At 43.6% G+C, this 22,538-nt stretch overlaps 1 protein-coding gene across 1 annotated transcript in view; it reads right to left on the minus strand.

The window, feature by feature from the left end:
* KAT6A (lysine acetyltransferase 6A) overlaps positions 1 to 22,538 on the minus strand; it is a gene marked incomplete in the record, with an annotated part of 2,696,607 nt that overhangs the window by 1,237,870 nt on the left and 1,436,199 nt on the right. Inside the window, 1 exon segment of the mRNA XM_044082986.1 lies at positions 12,259 to 12,371. Coding sequence (XP_043938921.1) covers positions 12,259 to 12,371 — 113 coding nt within the window.

Below are 22,538 nucleotides of genomic sequence, written 5' to 3' on the forward strand. Positions count from 1 at the left end.
CTGGAGTATAAAGGTAGATTGTAATGCTTGGCAAATATATGCACGGAGCTCCAAGTAGCAGCTTCTAAAATGTCCTTGGTAGCCACCCCTCGTAGGAAAGCTGTAGTGGTGGCCGTGGCTCTTGTGGAGTGAGGCCTGATATTTTCAGGAGCTGCCTTTCCATGAAAAGAGTAGCAGAATCGAATGCAATTTCCTATCCATTTTGAAATTGTCTGTTTGGATATTGCTTTTCCTTGCACTCCAGTTGCATATGCTACAAAAAGTTGGTCAGTTTTTCTGCTGGTTTTAGTTCTGTCCAGATAGTAGCGCAGTTGTCGGTGTACATCCAGGGTGTGCAATAGTTTTTCCTCCCTGTTCTGTGAGTTAGGGAAGAACGTAGGCAAATGAATAGCTTGGTTCAAGGATACCCTGAATACCACCTTTGGCATAAAAGTAGGATTGGTTCTCAGAGACACTCTATCCTGGTGAAAAATAAGGAAAGGCTGCACTGCCATTAGTGCCTGTAACTCGGATACTCTTCTTGCTGAAGTGATTGCTAGAAGGAAAGCAGTTTTCCAAGATAAGAAGTGTAAGTCTGCTGATGCTGCTGGTTCAAAAGGGGGTAGTGTTAATTTTTCCAGCACAAAGTTGAGATCCCATGTAGGCAAAGGGGGTTTTACATTTTTGATCCCTCTTAAAAATTGTCTGAGGAGAGGGTGAGAGAAGATAGGAGGATCCATGTTGTACTCTGCTGAAATTGCTGAAGCATGAATCTTAATGGAAGAATAGGACAGGCCATTGTGGAACAGTTCTGCTAAGTATTCTAGGATGTGTGCTAGGTTTGCCAGTGTGACATTTGTACCCTTTGATGCACTCCAAATGAGGAATCTTTTCCATTTTACTGAGTATGTTTTTCTTGTGGAGGGTCTGCGAGCCTCCAGGATAATGTCCTTGACCCTCTGAGATAAAACAGTTTGGTTTTGTTTTAAGCAATTTTCCAGGCAGTTAGCTGCAGTGTTTTCAAGTTTGGATGCAGGATCTTGTAGTTGTTCTGCGTTAGAAGTAAAGGCCATAGGGGTAGAGGCCATGGGTTCGTCCAAGACATGATTCTCAGTAGCGGATACCAATGCTGCCTTGGCCAGTCTGGAGCTATCAGAATCACCTTTGGCTGTTCCTCCCTGATCTTCAGTAGAACTTTGTACATCAATGGAAGAGGTGGAAAAGCATACACTGTTAGGGCCTTCCAGCTGAAAGAGAGGGAGTCCACCCTCCAGGCTTGTGGGTGGTATACTCTCGAGCAGAATTTGTTCAGTTGGTGGTTGAGTGGGGAGGCGAACAGGTCTATCTCTGGCATTCCCCATTTGTTTGTTATGATTTTGAAGCTGTGTGGATGCAGCATCCATTCGTGGGCATCCGTGGTAGTTCTGCTTAAGCTGTCTGCTAGTAAATTCTCTTTTCCTGGTACGAATATGGCCTGCAGTTGGATGTTGAGATTCAGGCCTAGGTTCCACAGATCCATTGCCATCCGGCATAGAGGGTAGGAATGCGTGCTTCCCTGTTTGTTTATTTACCACATGACTGTGGTATTGTCTGTCCTTATCAGCAGATGTCCTTCCTGGAGGAATGATTTGAATGCCTCGATGGCATGCTTCACTGCCAGCATCTCCTTTAGGTTTATGTGCAAATTCAGCTGGTCTTGAGACCATAGGCCTTGGATACACTTGTCTTCCATGTGTGCTCCCCATCCTAGGTCTGAGGCGTCCGTGGTGATGGTCTGCCTTGGTTGTGGTTTGTTGAAAGGCAACCCTCTGTTGGTCTGGCAGGCCTGAGCCCACCACAGGAATTCCTTTTTCAGGCATGGAATGATTGGTATCATGGTTTCTAGACTGTGTCTGTGTTGAGACCATACATTCCTTAGGTACCATTGTAATTTCCTCATATGCAGCCTGGTATGCGGGATCAAGATTATGCAGGATGCCATGTAACCCAGGGCCTGCAGGACTTTCTTTGCAGTAAGCTGAGTTTGTCTTGTCAAAGCCATGAAGTAGACTGGTAGTTGCTCTTGTTTTTCTTCTGTGAGAAAAGCCATCTGAGTTATTGTGTCCAGATCCGCACCCAGAAATGTTATCCTTTGGGATGGCACTAGTCTTGACTTCTGGATGTTGACTGTGTATCCCAAGGCCTGTAACAGGTGTATGACATAGGCCAAATCCTTTAGTTTTGTCTTGTTGTCCGCTTGTATTAGGCAGTCGTCCAGGTATGGGTAGATTTGAATTCCCTGAAGCCTGCAATGTGCAATTACTGATGCCAGGCATTTCGTGAATACTCTGGGCGCAGTAGATAAGCCAAAGGGCAATGCTGAGAATTGATAATGCTCTGATCCTGCAAGAAATCTGAGGTGTCTTCTGCAATCTGGTCGTAAAGGGACGTGCAGGTATGCCTCCTTGAGATCTAGAGTCACCAGCCAAGACTCCTTGCCCAACATGGGAAGAAGTTGCTGTAGGGTCAGCATTTTGAATTTTGGCACAATGAGATATGTGTTTAGTGCGGACAAGTCGAGAATAGGCCTCCATTGGGTTTCTTTTCTTTGTATAAGGAATAGTCTGGAGTAAAATCCTTGGCCTTGTTCCATAGGTGGTACCCTTTCTATTGCTTTCATCTGAAGTAAACTGTTGATTTGCCTTAGAGCCTCTGGCTTCTGGTTTGGTGGAAGGTTTGGCATTCCACTCTTTTTTGGTAAAGTGTGGAAGTGAAACCTGTATCCTTTTGTCTATTGTTTGCAATGTCCATTTGTCTTTTGTAATGCAATGCCAATTTTTTGAGAATAAAGCCAACTTTCCGCCCAAGGGTGCTTCCAGTTGTTCCCTGGTAGGCGGAATCAGAGCCAAGTCATTGTGTCTGTCCTGTGGAAGTGGTTGTAGCTGTGGCAGTACTCCTCTGGTTGGCAGGGTGCCACTGACGACCCCTGTAGGCACCCTTTGATTGACCTCTGCCTCTTGGGCGTCTATTCCTGCCCCTCTGTGATCTGGAGGTGTCTGGAAAGGACCAATTCTTTGAAGGCCAGTTTCTGCTGAACCTCGGAGGTTGGACCTGCAGAAAATCCTTTACTGTTTGCACATATTTCGCTTTTTCTTCCACTTTCTTTAGAATCTCCTGTGCAGGGGAGCCAAATAAACTTTGTTTCTCCATTGGAGCATCTAGGAGTTTAGCCTTGACATGGTCTGGCAAGGATTGCTCTTTTAGCCAGGCATGCCTTCGAATTACTGCTCCAGTCATAGCTGATCTAAATGAAGCCTCCAGTGCATCATAGCCACATTTTAAGAAATGATTACTGACCTGCTGAGAGTTGTGTACCAAATCCTGAAGGGACTTGCGGTCTAAAGGTTCAGGAGAAGAAAGCTTTTTATTCAGCTGATCTAGCAAATATTCCTGGTACTGTATCATATGGAATTGACAGTTTAAAGCCTTGGCAGAAAGAGTAGCAGATGTGTAAACCTTTTTTCCCCATCTCTCTAATGCTCTTGATTCCCTTTCAGAGGGTAGGGGGTTTTTGGCAGTGGCAGCTGCAACACCTTTTGGGCCCTGAGAAATAGTTTCTGGGTCTGCAGCATGGGCTTTATACAAATGAAAGTGAGAATCCGGGACCCTGTAATATCTGTCAGGTTTGGCAGGGGCCGGGGGAAGAGAATCAGGGGCAGAACTTGACATCATTATATACATCATCAACTACTGTTAGCACAGGTGGTATGGCTAAAGGCCTATGCTGTGGCAAGTGTAAAAAGGTCCTTTAGTCTTTTTCCTGAATCAGAGAAATCCTGACCCTGCCATTGAAAGTGTTCCCTCATTGAGTGCAAAGTCTCCCCAAAGGAAAATTCTTCTGGAGGGGAGGCAGAAGGAATAGAGTCTTCTGCATCTGAATCCTCATAAGGTGAGTATGGCCCTTCCTGATGGTCTGATAAATCAGATCCATCCGAGGAGTAATCAGAGGAGAGAGGCTCAGGGGGGTCAGTCCTAGGCCTTTTGTCAGGAGGTGGTTGAGAGGCCCTGTCTGGGTGAGGTTGGGAACCCCTAATCAGAGATATAAGGTCCTCAGCAAGGCTGAGAATCTGAGAACTTGAGGAAGGTCTCAGAGAGGAAGATTTTGCAGGTAAAGCCTTTGTAATTTTAGCTGCTTTAGCCCTGGAGAAGGCCTTAATAGACACAGAAGCAGGGGGCCTAGCTGCCCCACGTGCAGGAGTAGAAATGTCCAATGGGATGGTGTCAGACAATTCTTGTGCGCTTGCTTCTTCGGTAGGGATTTCTGTAGCCGATTCAGCCGGGGCCTCTCTGGCCTCGGTTGTCGGAGGTATGATTTCGGTAGAAGTAAGAACCGAGGACTCGGTTTCAGCCGAAACAGAGACACTCGCGGTAGGCCTAACCATGGTTCCAGCCGAAACCGCGGACCGCGGGTGTCGGTCCTTTTCCTTGCGTTTTTTGGCTAAATGTGTAGTCGGAGTCTCCGACGGCATTTTATATGCAAAAGCGGATCCAAAAAACTCTTCTGCAAACTCCGACCGACGTCTAAGAGTCCGTCGGTCGAAGGAGGCACAGGCTAAACAAGCTGATACGTCGTGGTCTGGGCCTAAGCAAGGAAGGCAGTAAGAATGGAAATCCTTATGAGGTATTTGTTTCCCACAAGTTAAACAATTATTTAATTTGACATCGGCTGAGGCAAGAAAGAGTCCCCAACGGGGTACTTAGCTTTTTTAGAAGTCTTCGGTAGCTGAAATCTCTGGATCTGACCGACCAGCACTTGCGAACAGCTTCTGCTTCGGGCACCGCGCGGCAAGAAAGACTGGGGAAAATGGCGTCGGCTGATGCCTTTATACCCCAGAAGCTCTGACGTCGGGGAAAGTGCGACATCAGCCGAGGCCAGACCCAGACTTTGGAATCCGGCCGACCGCAGGGCTGCCTGAGGCAGGACAACCCCATATGTTATGACTGCAGATGCATCCTTGAAGGACATCTGCGATGGTTGCAGGTTGAGGAGAATGAGAAACTGCTACGCCTGGAAGCTGAGGAAAAGGAGAGGCAGCATGAGAAGGAGATGCTGACTCTTCGTCAGAGTCATGGAGGTAATGGAGAAGGGAGTAACTTAACCCCAGAAGCCCAAAAGGTGAGTAAACTTCTTCCATGGTTTAAAGAGGGGGATAATTTTGACAGTTTATATGTTTGGGAGGGTATTTAAACAGTATGATGTTGACCAAAAACTCTGGGTATGGTTCCTGACCCCCTTACTCCATAGTAAAGCTGTAACTGTGTTGTCTAACGTGTCTGATGTTAACTGTTTTAATTATACTATGGTTAAGAACTGTGTTAGAATTGTTTAAGCTAACACCTGAAATGTACAGGAAAAAGTTTTGTGAACATAGATGCAAGGCAGGCGAAAGTGTGTGTGAATATGTTGCTGAACTGAGCACTTATTTTCATAGGTGGGTGAGTGGATGCCAGGTCGCCACTTTTGAAGGGCTGGCAGACCATTTGGTGAGGGAACAAGCCCTTAGCACTTTGCCCGAGGACATGAGGATCTTGTTAGCTAATAGACAAAGTGCAAATTCAGATGAGTTGGGGCTATATAGCAAGCAGGGCATCCCTGCACAGGAAGGGGCTCCCAGTACTGCTAATGGTTCTAAAGAAACACATGGTGGGCAGCACATACTGCCCCAACAGAATCTGCCAGTAGCAGGGAAGCCACTAGTCCAGGTACACGTCCAGGACCTAGGGTTAAATGTTTTGAATGCAACTAGTGGGGCCATGTGCCATACAGATGTCCATGGAGACAAGGTGGGGAACAAAAGGTGAAAGAGCCAGTAAGTGGGAAAGACAAAATGCCAATAGTAGGTTGTCTTGAGACTATCAGGGTACCAAACTACCATCCTGCAGATGCCCTGACAGGGAAGGATTTGGATGAGGCAGTGCCATGTGCTTATGCAGCTACACACAGTAAAGGCTAGGAGACAAGCATGTGGATCTGGTAGCCTAGGGGAGACCCAGACAGACCGCATACTTGCAGCCAGGACTGCTGAGGTGATGGCTTCAGTGAGGAAGCTACTCTGTAGCAGTGAGACTGGAGGTGGAGCCACAGCTGCTTGTGAGTACTGATGTTCCCTTGGACAAAGTGACTGTAAAGGTAGAGGTGAGTAGTAGTACCCAAGCTGACAGTGAAGCACCACTGTCAGAGGATGCCGACTTCCTGTGGAAGGGGAGCTGGAAAAAGTTAGAGAGTTGAGACAGGCTCAGCTCTCAGACCCTGCATTACAAGGCCTGAGGCAGGTAACTAATGAGGCACCTGATTCTCAAGGGAAGGGGGAAATCTGTATAATGGGACAAAGGGTTACTGTATATAGAAAGTGGACTCCTGAGGGAGGCCTAGAAGGTGAGAGGGTATAGCAGTTGGTAGTGCCTAGAGCCTAGTGTCTGGTGCTGCTTGCCATAGCCCATGATATTCCCTTTGCAGGTTATATGGGCATAAAATGTACAAAGAGACGTATTATGCAGAACTTCTATAGGCCTGAAATTTTCAGAGATGTAACAGGGTACTGCAGGACCTGTGATCAGTGCCAAAAGGTAAGCAAGGCAGGAGACAAGGTGAGAGCTCCTTTGATGCCTTTGCCTGTGATTGATGAGCCATTTCAGAGGGTAGCTATGGATTTTGTGAGCCCTCTGAGTACCCCAAGTTCCACAGGGAAAAAGTATATCCTTAGTGGTAGTGGATTATGCTACACAATACCCTGAGGCAGTAGCTCTGTCCTCCATTGAGGCAGAAAAGTGGCAAAAGCTTTATTAGAGATTTTCAGCAGGGTAGGTTTCCCAAAAGAAATACTGACTGACAGAGGTGCCAATTTCATGTCAGACTTGCTGGCTTGTCTGTGGAAGTACTGTGGGGTGAAGCACCTGAAGTCCACCCCCCTAACCATCCCCAGACTAATGGTCTTGTTGAGAGGTTAAACTCTACAATCAAGTCCATGCTACGGGCATTTGCAGACCAGTTTAAGAGGGAGCGGGAAAAATATTTGCCCCATCTGTTTGCTTACAGAGAGGTTCCCCAGAACTCCAGAGGTTTTTCTCCCCTTGAGTTGCTGTATGGGCATAGGGTGAGGGAACCTCTAGATGTAATTTGTGATGAGTGGGAAGGTGAGTGTGAATTTCACATGGAGTCTGTTGTGGCATATGTCCTAAACCTCAGGACAAGGCTCAGGGAATTCATGGGCTTGGCCCAGGAGAACCTGGCAGAAGCCCAGCAGAAAAAGGTGTAGTATAACAGGAATGTTCAAGCTAGAGAGTATGCTGTGGGGCAGCAGGTAATGGTTCCCATTCCTGTCAGACAACAATCTGCAAGCAGCTTGGGAGGGACCCAACAAGGTGATAAGAAAGGTAAGTGATGTTTAACTACATGGTAGAACTGCTAAGCAGGAGGCAGGAGCACAAACTGTACCATGTTAACATGAGGAAACCATACCATGACAGGAAGACCCTTGTGCTGAGCATTTGCAGTGAATTGTAGGAGGAGTCTGAGGGACATCTGGTGACTGCTACCCCTTCCACTGAGGTGTCAGTCCAAACCTTACTGAGGACATCAATGTCCCAGCAGCTATCTCCTACCCTGGTTCAAGAAATCAGAGCAGTATTACAGGAGTTTGGGGACATGTTCACTGGGAAACCAGGGTGCACCCACCTGGTACAGCACAAGGTGGATACAGGACCCCAAAAGCTTATTAGGCAGACCCTTACAGGGTTACCCGAGAGTCAAAGACTCTGAGGGAGGAGCTACAGTAAATGTTGGAACTAGGGGTAATTCAAGAGTCCAACAGTCCTTGGGCCTCACCAGTGGTGCTGGTGACAAAGAAGGATGGCAGCTCCAGGTTCTGTGCGGACTGCAGGAAATTAAGTAGTCACACAGAGTCAGATGCTTACCCCATTGAGGCCCTAGAGCAGCTGGGTGATGCTATCTTACAACCATTGATCTTACCAAGGGTTACTGGCAGGTGCCCTCGACTCCCAGTACTAGAAAGAGGTTAGCCTTTGTGACTACTTTTGGCTTGTATGACACAAAGATGCCCTTTGGGATGAAAAAAAACCCCAGCAACTTTCCAGGGGCTAGCAGATCATATCTTAGCAGGAGGGTTTGCCCTTGCTTAACTAGATGACATTGCCATCTACAGCCATTCCTGGCAAAAGCACCTTCAACATGTCAGGGAGGTGCTAGGCAGACTACAGAGGGCAGGGTTGACCATTAAGCCGAGCAAATGTCAGGTGGGTATAGCAGAGGTCTCCTACCTGTGACACAGAATGGGGAGTGGTAAGATCAGGCCAGAACCTGCCAAAGTAGAAGCTATTCAGGCATGGCCTGCACCTGTTATCAAATAGTTGGTGAGGGCATTCTTAGGGACAGCAGGATACTACATAAAGTTTGTCCCAAGTTATAGTACCATAGCTGCTCCCCTCACAGACTTGACAAGGAAGAACAGGCCAGATAAAGTAGTGTGGACCACAGCAGGTGAGTAGGCATTCCAGAAGCTTATAAAAGCTTTGGGAAGGCCCCCGTGCTAGCCAGTCCAGATTACAGCAAATACTTTGTTGTGCAGGTGGATGTTTCAAACCATGGTGTGGGAGCTGCACTTAGCCAGATTTCTTCAGAGGGAGAAGAGCACCCAGTGGTTTATCTCAGTCATAGGCTCCAACCCAGGGAGGGATGCTATGCAGCTGTAGAAAATGAATGTCTAGCCATAGTATGGGCACTGCAAAAACTTCAGCCTTATCTGTATGGAAGAAAATTCACCGTAGTGACAGATCACAACCCCTTAACATGGTTAAACAAAGCCAGCCAATAAAATGCTGAGTTGCTAAGATGGAGCCTAGGGTTGCAAGCATATATGTCAGTGCAGCACCGCATTGGAATTAGCAATGCAGATGGGCTTTCAACACAACAAATGGGGTACAGTATACTCAGATAGACCTAACCCTCTCAAGCCACGTTTCTCAAAGGTCATTTGAAAAACTAGCTTGAGTTCTCAAGGGGGGAGATGTGTGAAGATAGGTGAAGGCTGCCAGCCTAGCCAGATAGAATTTTGTAGAAAATTCTGTCATTTGTAAATATTAATTTAAGCCACAGGCTTGTTCTCTTAAACATGAAAAGACTGCATTGGATATTGAACTGCAAAAATGCAACAGTGCACTCTGCTGTAACAAAGCTGACAAGTCAATTCTTTGATGTCAAAACTCGGAGCTGATATATGTCCGGATGAGGGAATTCTGCCTATTGTTTTGAGGCCAGAGTTAATGGCTAGAATTTGCATGTATAATTTCTTTTACTGCTCTGGTTCCTGACCAGCTGCAAGATCAAAGGGACATTAACCTCAGAGTCTGTTAGCCTGGAAACCAGAAAGAACTGATGTAATCGGAAATGAATCAGTGGTACTGTGTTATCAATTTACGGAGAGAAAGAATGAGAGCATTTGTCTTGAGAACATTCATCACCAGCACTGTCTTGCTCTGTATGCAAGTTTATTTTAGAACTGTGATTTCTCTTAGATATAGCTAGGAAATAGGAAGATTAGACAGATTTGTTTTTCTGTGATGTCAGAACTTTTCTACGATATTAATTTAAACATTTCTCTGTGTTCTCAACTCTTGGCTAGGACTGTGTAGTAAAAAATATTGTCTTGTGTTTTTATTATTAAATATTTTTAAACCTTTCAACTGTGTCTGTTTTGTGTAGAGACAATTTAAGCTCTAAGAGTATGTTGCATGCATACAGTGATACTGTACCAAGTCACTCCAAATAAGTCTTGACTGGTTGCATTTACCATTTGGATAATAACATTGCACAGTATAACTGGATACCCTTTCATAAGGGCCTTTGAGTAGCTGATAAGTATTAGCTGGGTGGTGGCAGTGATTTTTACCGTATAGTCTGGGTAAAAGGGGCACACAGCTGGAGAACCTGTGCCAGCCTTCCCCAGGAGTGTGTGTGTGGTTGTATGAACTCTATCTCAAATTGTGTGTGTTTGCCAGCTACTTGGGCAGGGACATGAAGCACTGGTTGGACAGAGAGGGTGCTGGAGGTTTTAGCTTGCCCACTAGGCTAAGATCTGGACCCTATAGCTGTGCCATTGGGGAGTCTTATTGGGGACCTGGAGAGAAAGGAAGCAACCATCCCCAGACTGATTGTGATCTCGGTGTGCTCTTAAGGGAAATTGTACTTCACTGTGTGTGTGTGTGTGTGTGTGTGTGTGTGTGTGTGTGTGTGTGTGTGTGTGTGTTTATTATCCTTTCCCTATATGGACGCCCCTCACTGGTGTTAGTGATGAGGATTGAGGCTCCTTGATTGCTGGCACAAGGTAGAGTACGGCTGTAATATCATTTATTGATCCAAAACATACCAGTTTCGGCTATATTGAGCCTTCTTCAGTGTAAATAATTTAAATAATGAATTATTTAAATTATTTACACTGAAGAAGGCTCAATATAGCCGAAACCGGTATGTTTTGGATCAATAAATGATATTACAGCCATACTCTACCTTGTACTGGTTCGTTTTTTGGATGGTGTTTTGTGTATTCGGTTGAACCTTGCACTCAGTCTCTCATGCATGTTTTTGGTTTTCCTTGATTGCTGGGCCAGTGCACGGGCGTCACAGCATCATGGCCACAATTCAAGGCATGTCTGACTACCTGTACACCTTTTAGTCAGAGCTGGAGAGGCCATACCAAATGGTTTTGAGAGTTCTCCAGTTTTTAATGAAAGCCATGAATTACTATGCTATCTTGACCACATCCTGGACTTCAGTCTGATATGTGGATGCCAAGGGCAGTACAGAGGTCAAGGTGGGAGCGTGTTTTGATTTTACGGACCATTTAACAGGTGTGGCCAAGGGATGCAGTTGTCTGAAAGCAAACTCAGTAGGAAAACTGGTACTTGGGGAATACCCAGGATCTCGTTCTGGGACCACTTCTTGGACATCAGAAGTCGATCCCTGCATAGCAATACCAGACCCAATGGTAGAGGTAGTTGTGGGCAGGCTGTGGACAGTGGCAGCCTCCCAACGGGTCACGCCAGAGTGATTCAGCCTAGCATTCGCCAGTCCCAGTGGCTGTAAAGGAAACTCACCAAGGTCTTCAGTCAACATAAAAGCTGATGCAGTAGTTTTTACTGCTTCTTCTGGAACCATAGGTTGTTTATCTTTTGCTTTTTGGGATCCCACCAGTGGCTGCTGGAATAAGTGTTGGACCCTGGAAAAGATGGAAGCTGTGAAGCTACCAAAGAAGCCAACAACAAGGAACTCATATATAAGCTACGAGTACTTCAGCCCCATGTTTAAGAGGTTTTGCAAGAAAAGAAGCACAATCAGACCAGTTAAGAGACATCATGCTGAGGGCTCAAGCAAAACAAGTGAACATACTTACGCAGGATTTGTTACTTAAAGGACAAACAGTTTTTGACTTTTCTGAACATTAACTTACGAGGACATTTCCCCAGTGGGTTACTCATCTGTCTGGAAGCAGAACAACTCTGGAAACACAAGCCAAATGACAGACTAGCAGCATTTAAAACACATATGAAGCGCATCAGACTGCACAGCTAGAAAGAACTGAAGGTGGTGAGGGCAGGTGCCCTTCTTACACCCTAATGCCTGGACGGTCAACTGAGTGCTCGGCTTAGGGCAAGACTCTGGAAATTGGGCTGGTCACTAGCTTCTGTCCACCAGGAAGACCCAAGGATTAGTACTGCAACACTGACTACCAAGAAAAGTCATAAATTTTCTTTTTTTTCTTTTTTTTTTTTTTTTTAGAAAAAGTTCTATTAAATTATGAAAATAAAGGAGAATGACCACATGCCCTGAAGATGTTCAAGCTAATACCCTTTTCATAGTATGCTGTACACAGATGCTATTAAAAAAACTACTACAGAAAACAAGGAAATACTCTTGCTCCATGAAAGACAGTGCTGTACTATTATGTAGTAACATGCATCAGCAGCTTAAAAAAAAAAAATCAAAGCACTAAACTAGATGCATTATGAACTGCACAGCAGACCCTGTGAACCATTTTAACTCCTGTCATATACACTGCGCACACACAAAAATGTCCCACTGTTCCATACACAGGCATGTACAAGATGCAAGGCCAACAACAAACCCCTTTCCTTAAGAAGGGACAATACAAATATTCCAAAGTGAGCAGCTCACAGCTTGTTTCTAGTCATGTTAACATGGCAATGCTGACCCATGTGAGGTATTACCTGTAATGCTTGCTCCTGAATGCTTTGAAACATTTCAATGTCTTCTGTCATGTCCTGGCTACTCAGCGGCCGGTCAGAATTCTCACGCTTTCCATCCCAGCCATCTTGATTGTCTGTAAATAAAAACAAACAATACTCTTAGTCATCAGGTTGAAACAAACACCATCAAAAGTTATTTTTCACAAGTTAGAACAGAGATGAGAACTTGACTGCTCCTAAATGAAATGCTGAAATATCTGTCTCTTAGCATTCAGCTGAAAAAGTGTAAATGAGCCTAAAAAGCATATGGCCAAAACGTTATTTTAAGTGGCTTCAAAACATTAACAATAAGACTATCAGAATTACATCTAGCAGATGACAAGAATGCTAGAGAGGATCACTGACTACTTACTGCACAACAGAGGCTAAACTGTGTAAGCAGTCTTGCAATCGAAGCTCTGTCACAGTGCTGCAGTCCCTAACCAAACTTCAAGGTCTATTAGGCAAAACTGGACAAAAAAAGACCTTTCCTTCAAAGCTTTGTTAGAGACGAGCATTAGGGAGGAAAATAGTGGCATGAAAAACTCTGGACACCGTAACCCAAGTTTATTTTAGAAGGTCATCCAATTTTTATTGCAGGCTATGGGTCAGTGACCTTTAAATCAAAGATGTATGTTTTAGTTCAAGGGTGGTCTATGTAGCACAATGTCAATTATGTCCTGCTTTTATACAGCGAAGACTGTAAAACATTTCAAGAAGAAAATTTATCAACACATCTATGACATAAATAGAAAAAGACGAGCACAATGCATTATATAAGCATATCAAAAAATATTACTCACCGTTTTAAATTTTATATTAGACCAGATTGGGAATATAAGGAGAGGTGGGCCATGGAAAGTCATTCTTGAATGGAAACAGTTAAAGGACAGTTAAAATGCAACTCTGATAATGGAACAAGTCTTGATATGGTTTCCACTTTGTGTGCTACGCTTAAAGGCTAGTTTATATTTCTAAATTTAATTAATAGTTTAGATATACATTTTTATTTTAAACTGTACTGCCCTTTGAAAAAGAATGTTTTCAACAAGTAAGCTTTTACAAGTTTCTAAGACTTTATGATCAATCTTTGCTAATGTGTTTATTTTACATATAATTTAAAATTATATTAATTTAAGCATATTTTTTCATTACATTTATTGACAGTAGAGAATTTTATTCACTCAATTTTTTAAGAATGGTATTTGTTACATATTTTTTACTTACATTTTCGGACTTTGATCGCATATTTTTGGTGTGAATTCCTGTTATATGGTGTACATTTCTTTAAAAAGGACTTTGATCATGAGATATAACTGGCACTAATGGTTTTAGAATTTTCTAATCATGTAATATCCCAATAGTGCTGGTGTGTTAATTACATCGTTTTTTATATATATTATGTTTGTTTTTTTTTTATTTTATGATGATGAAAGCTGCATTCATAGATGAAAGAGCTAAATCACATTTTAAGTTTGGTGAATTTCAACATTAAATTTGCTGTGTGTCTACAATAATGAGTCCTGCACCAAAAAAAAAAAATTAGACACATTCTGGAGAAACATCTATGTAGATTCTGTGGAACATAAAGATGCTAAATGGACAGAACAAGTAAAAGAAAGAATAAGAAGTTTAAATGTACATGAAATGGGATTAAGTAATGGCCACAGAGTTTGAAACAAAGTTAAGAAAAAGCTCTTAACTGGAAAACCTCAGGCCCAGATGCAGTACCTAACTTCATGTAAAGATGTTAATACTTTTAGCCAGAATATTTAGCCATGAATAAGAACTATTTATAGCACACACTAACAGACACCAGACTGGTTAACAGGAAAAACAATACTGCTACTTAACAGAGAACCTGCAAGCTATATTAAACACTATAGACAAATACTTGCTTTCCGATGACATATAAACTATGCACGTGAACTGATGCTGACAGTTTAGAAAAAAAATCTCAATCATGGCAATAGAACAAAGATAATAAAAGAAAGTCATATGGCACAAAGGCTCAGATGCTGTTCAACTGTAAAAAGTGGAAGAATCTAAGTATGGTATGGATAGACTATAAAAAAGCATTTGACAGTATCCCACATTCATAGATAAAAAGAGTGCTTAAAAGTGTGTAAGATGCACCCTACACCGCTTGATTACATTATGCCAACCATGAAACAATGGCAAACCACTTTGCAGTTATGCCATAATAAGAGGACAAACTATTACACCAGGGATAAAATGTTAAAGTGGGATATTCCAGGGTGACACATTCACTGCTTCTCTTATCTTACCCTTAATCCAGTAAATTGTCAACTTAACAGATTATGTCATGGATACAATTTGGCTCCCAGAAAACAACAACGTGTAAATACTTATTCTTCTTTTTTAGTTGATTTAAAATTGTGTAGTTCATCAGATAAGAAACTGAAAAGCTCAACTGCAAGTAGTCAAAACTTTTTCAGATTATATAAGAATGTCCTTTGGTCTTGATAAATGTGCAAAAAAAAAAAAAGTTATGTACTTACCATAACTTGGCATCTGTGTTATCCTATGTCTTTCATCAATCTTGTGTCTTGGATCCAACACTGGATCCAAGCCAGCAACTTTATAGACCGCTTCTAGGCTCGAGCTCTTCCCACTCCCATGATCCCTAACCCCTCAGATCAAGTTTACCCTAAGCTAGAAAGCAGCCAAGGAAGACCTTGACCACCAGATAGAACATCTACACATCCTCTAGATCCCACAAGATGGGGGAAGCAGGGAGGGATATTGATGAATAGTGACACAGGATAACACAGATGTCACTATTCCTCACTTTTGAGTCAGACTCCCCAGCTACCCTGAATCCTGGGCAGCTTTATGACAGGACATGCCGAAGAAAGTACAGTTGTGTACACTTACCATAAATGTAGATGTTAGTGTGTATTCACTGTTGCAGTCATTACATTTGGGTAATCTGCTTGCAGCAGCCCTCAGTCGGCCTGATTAACAAAGTCTTGGGTCCTGTGTCGGTTGCTGTCCCTTCTTCCAAAACGCCAGGTCATCAGGGGTAGAAAACATGTAGCCGACATCATTACATTAGTTTTTCTTGCCCCAGATGTCAGGTGCCCCCCTAATGGGAAGCAATTATATCTATAATACAAGGATATAACTCCTACAAAAAAGCATACACACCAAAAAGCTTTTTGAGCATAGTAAAAGTGGGTAGAGGTATAGCCAAAAGAAGAAAGTGGGCTGGAGGGAGAGTAACCAGGACTGCAACACTGAATACACTGGAACATCTACATTTATGGTAAGTGTACACAACTGTACTACGTTCTTCATGTTTCACTATTGCAGTTATTACATATGGGTAGATTCCCAAAGCTAAGGTTGGGAGGAGGAATTTAGATAGAATTAGGACCAGCTATAAGGCCCTGCAAGACTGCAGTGGCAAAACGAGCTCTGGATTTAGAGAAAATTGGCAAATGATCATGCTTGGTGAAAGTATGTACAAAACTCCAGGTAGCAGTTTCTCGGATGTCCCATGCAGGGTTTTTTGAGTCTCATAGATAATTGGCTAGGCTTAAAATGGCTCGCAAGGGCAGTTAGCTTAGTACTAACCTATGAACCTATGCCCCTAAGAAAGGCTGTAGAGGTAGATGCAGCCCTGGTTGAATGGGGTCTGATGCCCTGTGGGACAGGTTTTCCATGGTGCTTATAGCAGAAGTGAATGCAGTGGCCTATCCATTTTGAAATGGTTTGCTTTGAAATAGCTTTCCCCTGTGTCCCTGCAGCAAATGCCACCAACAGTTCAGATTTCCTTTGAGGTTTAGTCCTGTCCAAGTAGAATCTAAGTTGCTGTGCACATCTAAGGAATGCAGTATCCGTTCCCCTTTGTTCTGTGGGTTAGGAAAGAAGGTAGGCACATGAATGGACTGATTAAGAGCCACACTGGATACCACTTTGGGCATGAAGGAGGGTTTGGTTTAGAGGGACACCCTGTCCGCATGAAAGATGATGAAAGGCTCCACTGCCATAAGGGCCTGTAACTCAGATACCCTTCTTGCAGAAATGATTGCTAAAAGGAAAGGTTTTCCAGGAAAGGAATTTTAAATCTGCAGTAGCCGCTGGCTCGAAAGGAGGAACAGTGAGTTTCTCCAAAACAAAGTTAAGGTTCCAGGCTGGAGCTCTCCTCGGTGGCCTTAAATTTTTGGCCCCTCTGAGGAACTGCTTGAGCAGTGGGTGAGAGAAGAGGGGAGGATCTGTGCTATAATGAGCTGAATGGCTGAGGCATGAATTTTGATGGAGGAAAAGGACAAGCCCTTATGAAGCATCTCAGTCAAATATTGTAGAATCTGAGGTAAATTGGGCACTGCTGTGCTCATCCCTTTTGACTGGTTCCAGGTACAAAATGTTTTCCATTTTGCAGCATAAGATTTTCTAGTACTAGGCCTCCTAGCCTCTAAGATGACATCCATCACTGATTTACTGAGGGGTGGTAAAGGAGAAATTAGGTAATTAGCCAGGCTGCTAGGTTCATGGTTTGCAGCTGAGGGTGCAGAATCTGGTTCTCCTGCTGAGAAAACAGGGACGGAGTCTGCGGCAGGTGCCATGGGGCCAAGCATGACACACTGCGCAGGAGGGGGTACCCACTGTTGGCGTGGCCAGTCTGGTGCAATTAAAATCGTCCTTGGCTTGTCCTATTTGATCTTTAGTAGTACCTTGGAGAGCAGAGGCAGAGGAGGAAATGCATAAACTGATAGATTTTTTCCAGTCGAAGGATAGAGCATCCACTTTCCAAGCTAGTTTGTGGGGAATTCTTGTGCAAAATTTTTCCAGTTGATGGTTTTGAGGAGAGGCAAACAGGTCTGTATCTGGGCTGCCCCACTTGCTTGTCAATATGTTGAAAATCCTTAGTTCCAGTTTCCGCTCGTGTGGGTCCATGAGGTTTCTGCTTAGTCCATCTGCCAGTGTATTTAGTTTTCCTGGCAGGAATTGAGTTTGTAGATCCACTTGGTAGCTCAAGGCTGTGTTCCACAATGCCATGGCTAGTTTGCAGAGGGGGTAAGAGTGTGTACCCCCTGCTTGTTTATGTACCACATGACCATGGTGTTGTCCGTCTTTACCATTAATTGTCCTAGAAGAATGTGGTCCTTGAAGGCTGTCAGAGCATTCTGTAACAGCTAACATTTCCTTTTGATTTATGTGTAGGTGCATTTGACTTGGGTTCTATTTGCCCTGAATGTACTTCCCTGCCAGGTGAGCCCCCCATGCATAGTCTGATGAGTCTGTTAAGGTTTGGGCGGCAGGGGGTAGTGTGAATGGTAGTCCCTTGTTTTGGTCGCAGGCCTCTGCCCACATAAGGAACTCTAGGCGTAAGCAAGATATGACAGGACTCATAGCTTCTAGATCCTGTGAATGTTGACACCATAGGCTTTTGAGATACCAATGTGGTTTCCTCATATGCAGCCTTGTATATAGAATTAGAAGAATGCAGGAGGCCATGAACCCCGAGGCTTGCAGTATTTGCCTTGCAGATAACTGTTTTTTTCTGGCCACTTGTTTGAAGTAGGTTGTCAAATGAGTCCGTTTCTCTGGCGTAAGGAAAGCTACCTGGGAAGTTGTATTCAAGCTTGCTCCCAGGAATATAATTTGTTGACAGGGTACCAGGTGTGATTTATTTTCATTTATGGTGTACCCCAGGACAAGTCAGTACCCTTTGAACAAAAGCCAGATGATTCAAAAGTATGTCCTGGCTTTCTGCCTGAGTTAGACAATCGTCCAGTTATGGATATATTTGAATATTTATTTGCTGCAGAATGCAATGACTGGAGCTAGGCACGTTGTGAATACCAGGGGTGCAGTAGATAAGCCAAAGGGCAGTGCAGAGAACTGACAGTGTACACAGCCTGCTTTGAAGCGTAGGTATCTTCTGCAAGACTCCCTGATAGGGATGAGCAGGTATGCTTCTTTTAAGTGTAGTGTTGCCAACCATGCATCTTTGCCTACCATAGGAAGCAGCTGGTGAAGAGTCAGCATTTTGAATTTTGGAATCACCAGAAAGGTATTTAGAGTAGAAAGGTCCAGGATAGGACGCCATGTATTGCCTTTTCTGGGTACCAGAAAAAGTCTCGAATAGATACCTTGCCCCTTTTCCTCTTCTGGTACCAACTGAATAGCCCCCATGCTTAAGATAGAGAGTACTTGATTTTGGGCCACTGCCCACTGATTTGGGGGTAGAGCTGGCCAACCGCTAAGTGTTGGTAAGGTGTGGAAGTGAAATCTGTATCCTTGGGACACTATTTAAAACCCATTTGTCCTGGGTAATGAGTTTCCAGTTTTTGGCCTGCAGACTAATCTTTCCGCCTAAAGGAGCATTCAGTTGGGAAGTGCTTGGAAGTTTTAAAAGCAAGTCATTAAGACAGTTTTCCATAGGGGGGGGTCTCTTACTACTCCCTGATTTGGGTGTGGAAACCCCCCACTGCTTAGTCTTGTGTGTCCCCTGGGACTGGAACCTAAGGTTTCTGCTGTGTCTGGGTTTGGCTTGAGAAGACCTGGAAGGGGCTGGAAAGGACCAATTCTTAGAGGGCCAGTGCCTACTAAGTCTAGGAGGCTGAACTTGTAAGAAATCTTTTAACAGTTTGCATACATTTAGCTTTATCTTTCATCTTTTTAAAAACTTCCTCAGCCTTGTTGCCAAACAGGCTGTCCTGATTTAAGGGAGCATCCAACAACTTAGCTTTAACATGATCAGGCAAAGATTGCGCCTTAAGCTAAGTATGCCTTCTGAGCACAGACCCAGTAAACAGCAGCCCTGCAAGAGGCCTCTAATGAATCAAATCCACATTGTAAAGTATGTTTTCCAACCTGTTCAGCAGAATGCATTAAATCCTGTAATTCTTTATTTTCCGCACAGACAGGAATCAACATCATTTTCTGTTTAAGCAATCCAATAACATGTTGCTGATACTTTAACATATGAAACTGGCAGTTTAAAGCCCTAATGGCCAAGGTTGCAAAAGTGAAAACCTTCTTACCCCATCTATCCATTGCCTTGGAGTCTCTATCAGAAGTGGTAGGATTTTTAGCAGTAGAGGCCTTAATGCCCTTGGGTCCCTGTGAAATAGACTCTGGATCCACAATAGAATTTTTAAAAAGGAACTTGTGTGAATCAGGAACCCTGTAATATCTGTCAGGTGTTCTGGGAGCAGGTGGCAAAGAATCAGGGGCCAAACTAGATTCCAAAAAAGCATCAACAATGTCTAGTACAGGAGGGACTGCTAAAGGCCTATGCTGAGGCAGGAGTAAGAAATCCCTAAGCCTCATTTTTGAATCAGAAAAATTCTGGCTTTCCCAGTAGAAATGCTCCCTTAGAGTATGTAAGGTTTCACCAAAAGAAAAATCCTCTGGAGGGGAAGCAGAGGGAATGGAGTCCTCTACATCAGAATCTTCATAAGTAGATAACGACAAATCGAGATCATCAGAAGAATCAGAATCCTGGTCAGAAGATTCATAAACAAATTCAATCCTAGGTCTCTTAGAAGGGGGAGGTTGGCTTCCCCTGATTAGAGTAATAAGATCTTCAGCCATTCTTATCATTTGTTTTTTAGGCATACAGGCCTGAGCATGCGGCCTGGGAGTCATTTTTTTAGGCATGGTTCGAGATTTAGGCCTAAATGAAGAAGGAGGAGTCTGTTAAATATGCAAGTCCGTAGGCCTGAATACACCCTCAGAAGCTAGTACCTGCACAGCAGCTCCGGACCCATCCAAGTTAGAGACATCCGCGAGTTTCATAGCTGTAGCATCTCGTGGCAAACCGGACTCCAAATGGGTCTCAGTAGAGGCCTGCAAATCATAAGTAGCAGGTATCAGGGGCTGCAAAAGCACCTCACTGAGTACCGGCGAACTGGCGACTAGCTTAGGGGAAGCATCATCTGCAGTTTTGGACCTCGGCGGCCTGTTTCTGTCTTTATCTTTGTGTTTTTTCGAAATCCCGGTAGTCGGATGGCTAGCCAACGACATTTCTAGATAAACAAAGAACCAAAATATTTAGAGGCAAAAATATACCAACGACGGATAGTGCGCTGATTGAATAAAGCACAAAACTGACAGTGAGGTACATCATGGTCAGGGCCTAGGCAAGGAATACAGTACGAATGAAAATCTTTATGAGGTATTTGATTTCCACAAGTAATGCAATTATTAACTTTTACTGACATTGGTAAAGAGCAAGAAAAAGTTTCCCCAATGGGGTACTTAGCTTTAGTTGAAGACTTCGATTCTGAAACTCAAACGAAAATTTCAGGAGTTGACCGACCGGCACTTGCGAACTGCTTCTGCTTCGGGCACTGCACGGCAAGAAAGACTAATGTAATGGCGTCGGCTGCATGTTTTATACCCCTGAGGACCTGACGTCATGGAAAAAGGGACAGCAATGACGCAGGACCCAAGAATTTGTTAATCAGGCCGACTGAGGGCTACTCCAAGAAGATAACCCAAATGTAATGACTGCAACAGTGAAACACGAAGAACATCCGTGGAGCCAAAGGGAGCCCTGTTCCTGGAGATAATGTCAAGCTTGTAGTGACCGAGAAAAAATGCGAGGAGTAAACCAGGTGGCTGCCGCACAAATGTCATCTACAGAATGATGGACAAGACAGGCAGCTGACAGAGCCATTGACCTAGTGGAATGTGTAGATTAGGGTGTGTTGAGTTTAAGAAGCATTTCAAAGTGAGGACACATGCATATAAATAGAGAGCACGTGCAGACAGCAATGCCATTTTGAAAGAAGAGCCAGAGTGTTAACATGTAAAAGTGCAGTAGTGAGTCTGTTTGCAAGTTTAAGTTTCAGTTACTAAGCCTCGATCTTGATGTGTATTTGTATGTAATAAAGCTGCTTGAACCAAATCCACAATCGTTCATCTGCTTTACCTTGACCTGACTAGCGACATGGTGTCGGAACCGGGATGTCTGAGCAACAAGAAGCCAGAAGTCGAGCCATGAGGTGAACAGTTAGAAATGGAGGTATATAGAGGAATGACTCATCCCAACCTGAGGAAATGAGTGATAAAAGGTCAGAAATGAATTTCAGGTAATTAAAACTCTCATAAATGGATTTACTTCATAAAGAAAACAAAACAAAGCATTTGCAAAGCACAAAACGCATTATCAACAAAAAACACAATGTACTATTGATTAAGCAAAATGTTCGAAACCACATTTGATAAAATTATTCAAAATACTTATGAGAGCATTCAGAATTGCTCCTGATTTGCATAACGAGCATGTTAAAACAAGTATAACGAACATGATACAAGTCAAACGAGCACAATAAAAAGGGCAAAATGAGCATGGAAAAGCAAAGCGACTGCATTTTTTCAGTAAACTACCACGTTTTTTGATATGAGCTACTAATGCGCATTGGTTAAGGCTATTCAAACATGGCACACTCATCCAATACGCAGATGGCTCAACCATCATCTGCTCAGCCCAGTCCCTACCCAAACTGCAAAAAGTCACACAGGAAGCCTTTTCCTCTGTTGAAACATGGTTATCCGATGCCCAATTAATACTCAACCCAAACAAAACTAAACTACTCATCTTCCCAACCCACCAAACATACTCAAAACAACTCTCGCTTTAACATCACAGCAAAAGACAACACCACTATATACCCAACTGAACACACAAAATTGCTAGGAGTGGAAATAGACAAACTAAAATTTGACATTCACATATCCATGACCATAAAAAAAGTCCACAAAAAACTAGGAGCATTATACAGAAATAAACAATTTCTCACCAAAGCAGCAAAGATTTCAATAGCAAATTCCCACCTTATCTCCACCCTACTTTATCTCCAGTATATACCAACCTAAGGCAATGTGATCTAAACAAGCTAGAGACCTGCTACAACAAAATCGCCAAATTCACCACAGGGGCATCCTACCGTAGTCACCACTGTCTCTCACTTGCTGAACTGGGCTGGCTTGAACTCCCTCACCTCCTTCAGTGGTATCAACTCTCACTCGCCCACAAACTAGTAAACCATCCACTAAATGTCCCATCCCGCCAGAATCTACTCCAACCCTATCGCACCACCAGACCACTAAGATCCAGCAAGAAAAATCAGTTGCAGATCACTAAAGCCAATAACTCTGCTGGTGAAGCACTATTCTCTTGCGCCATAGCCAAATTATGGAACTCCCTCCCACCCACAATTACCTCCGTACTATCATGCACCAACTTCAAAACTTTACTAAAAGCGCACCTAAAACATGCT

Source organism: Protopterus annectens, chromosome 9.part0 (assembly GCF_019279795.1).
Source record: "Protopterus annectens isolate FY-2018-M chromosome 9.part0, PAN1.0, whole genome shotgun sequence".
NCBI lineage: Eukaryota > Metazoa > Chordata > Ceratodontiformes > Protopteridae > Protopterus > Protopterus annectens.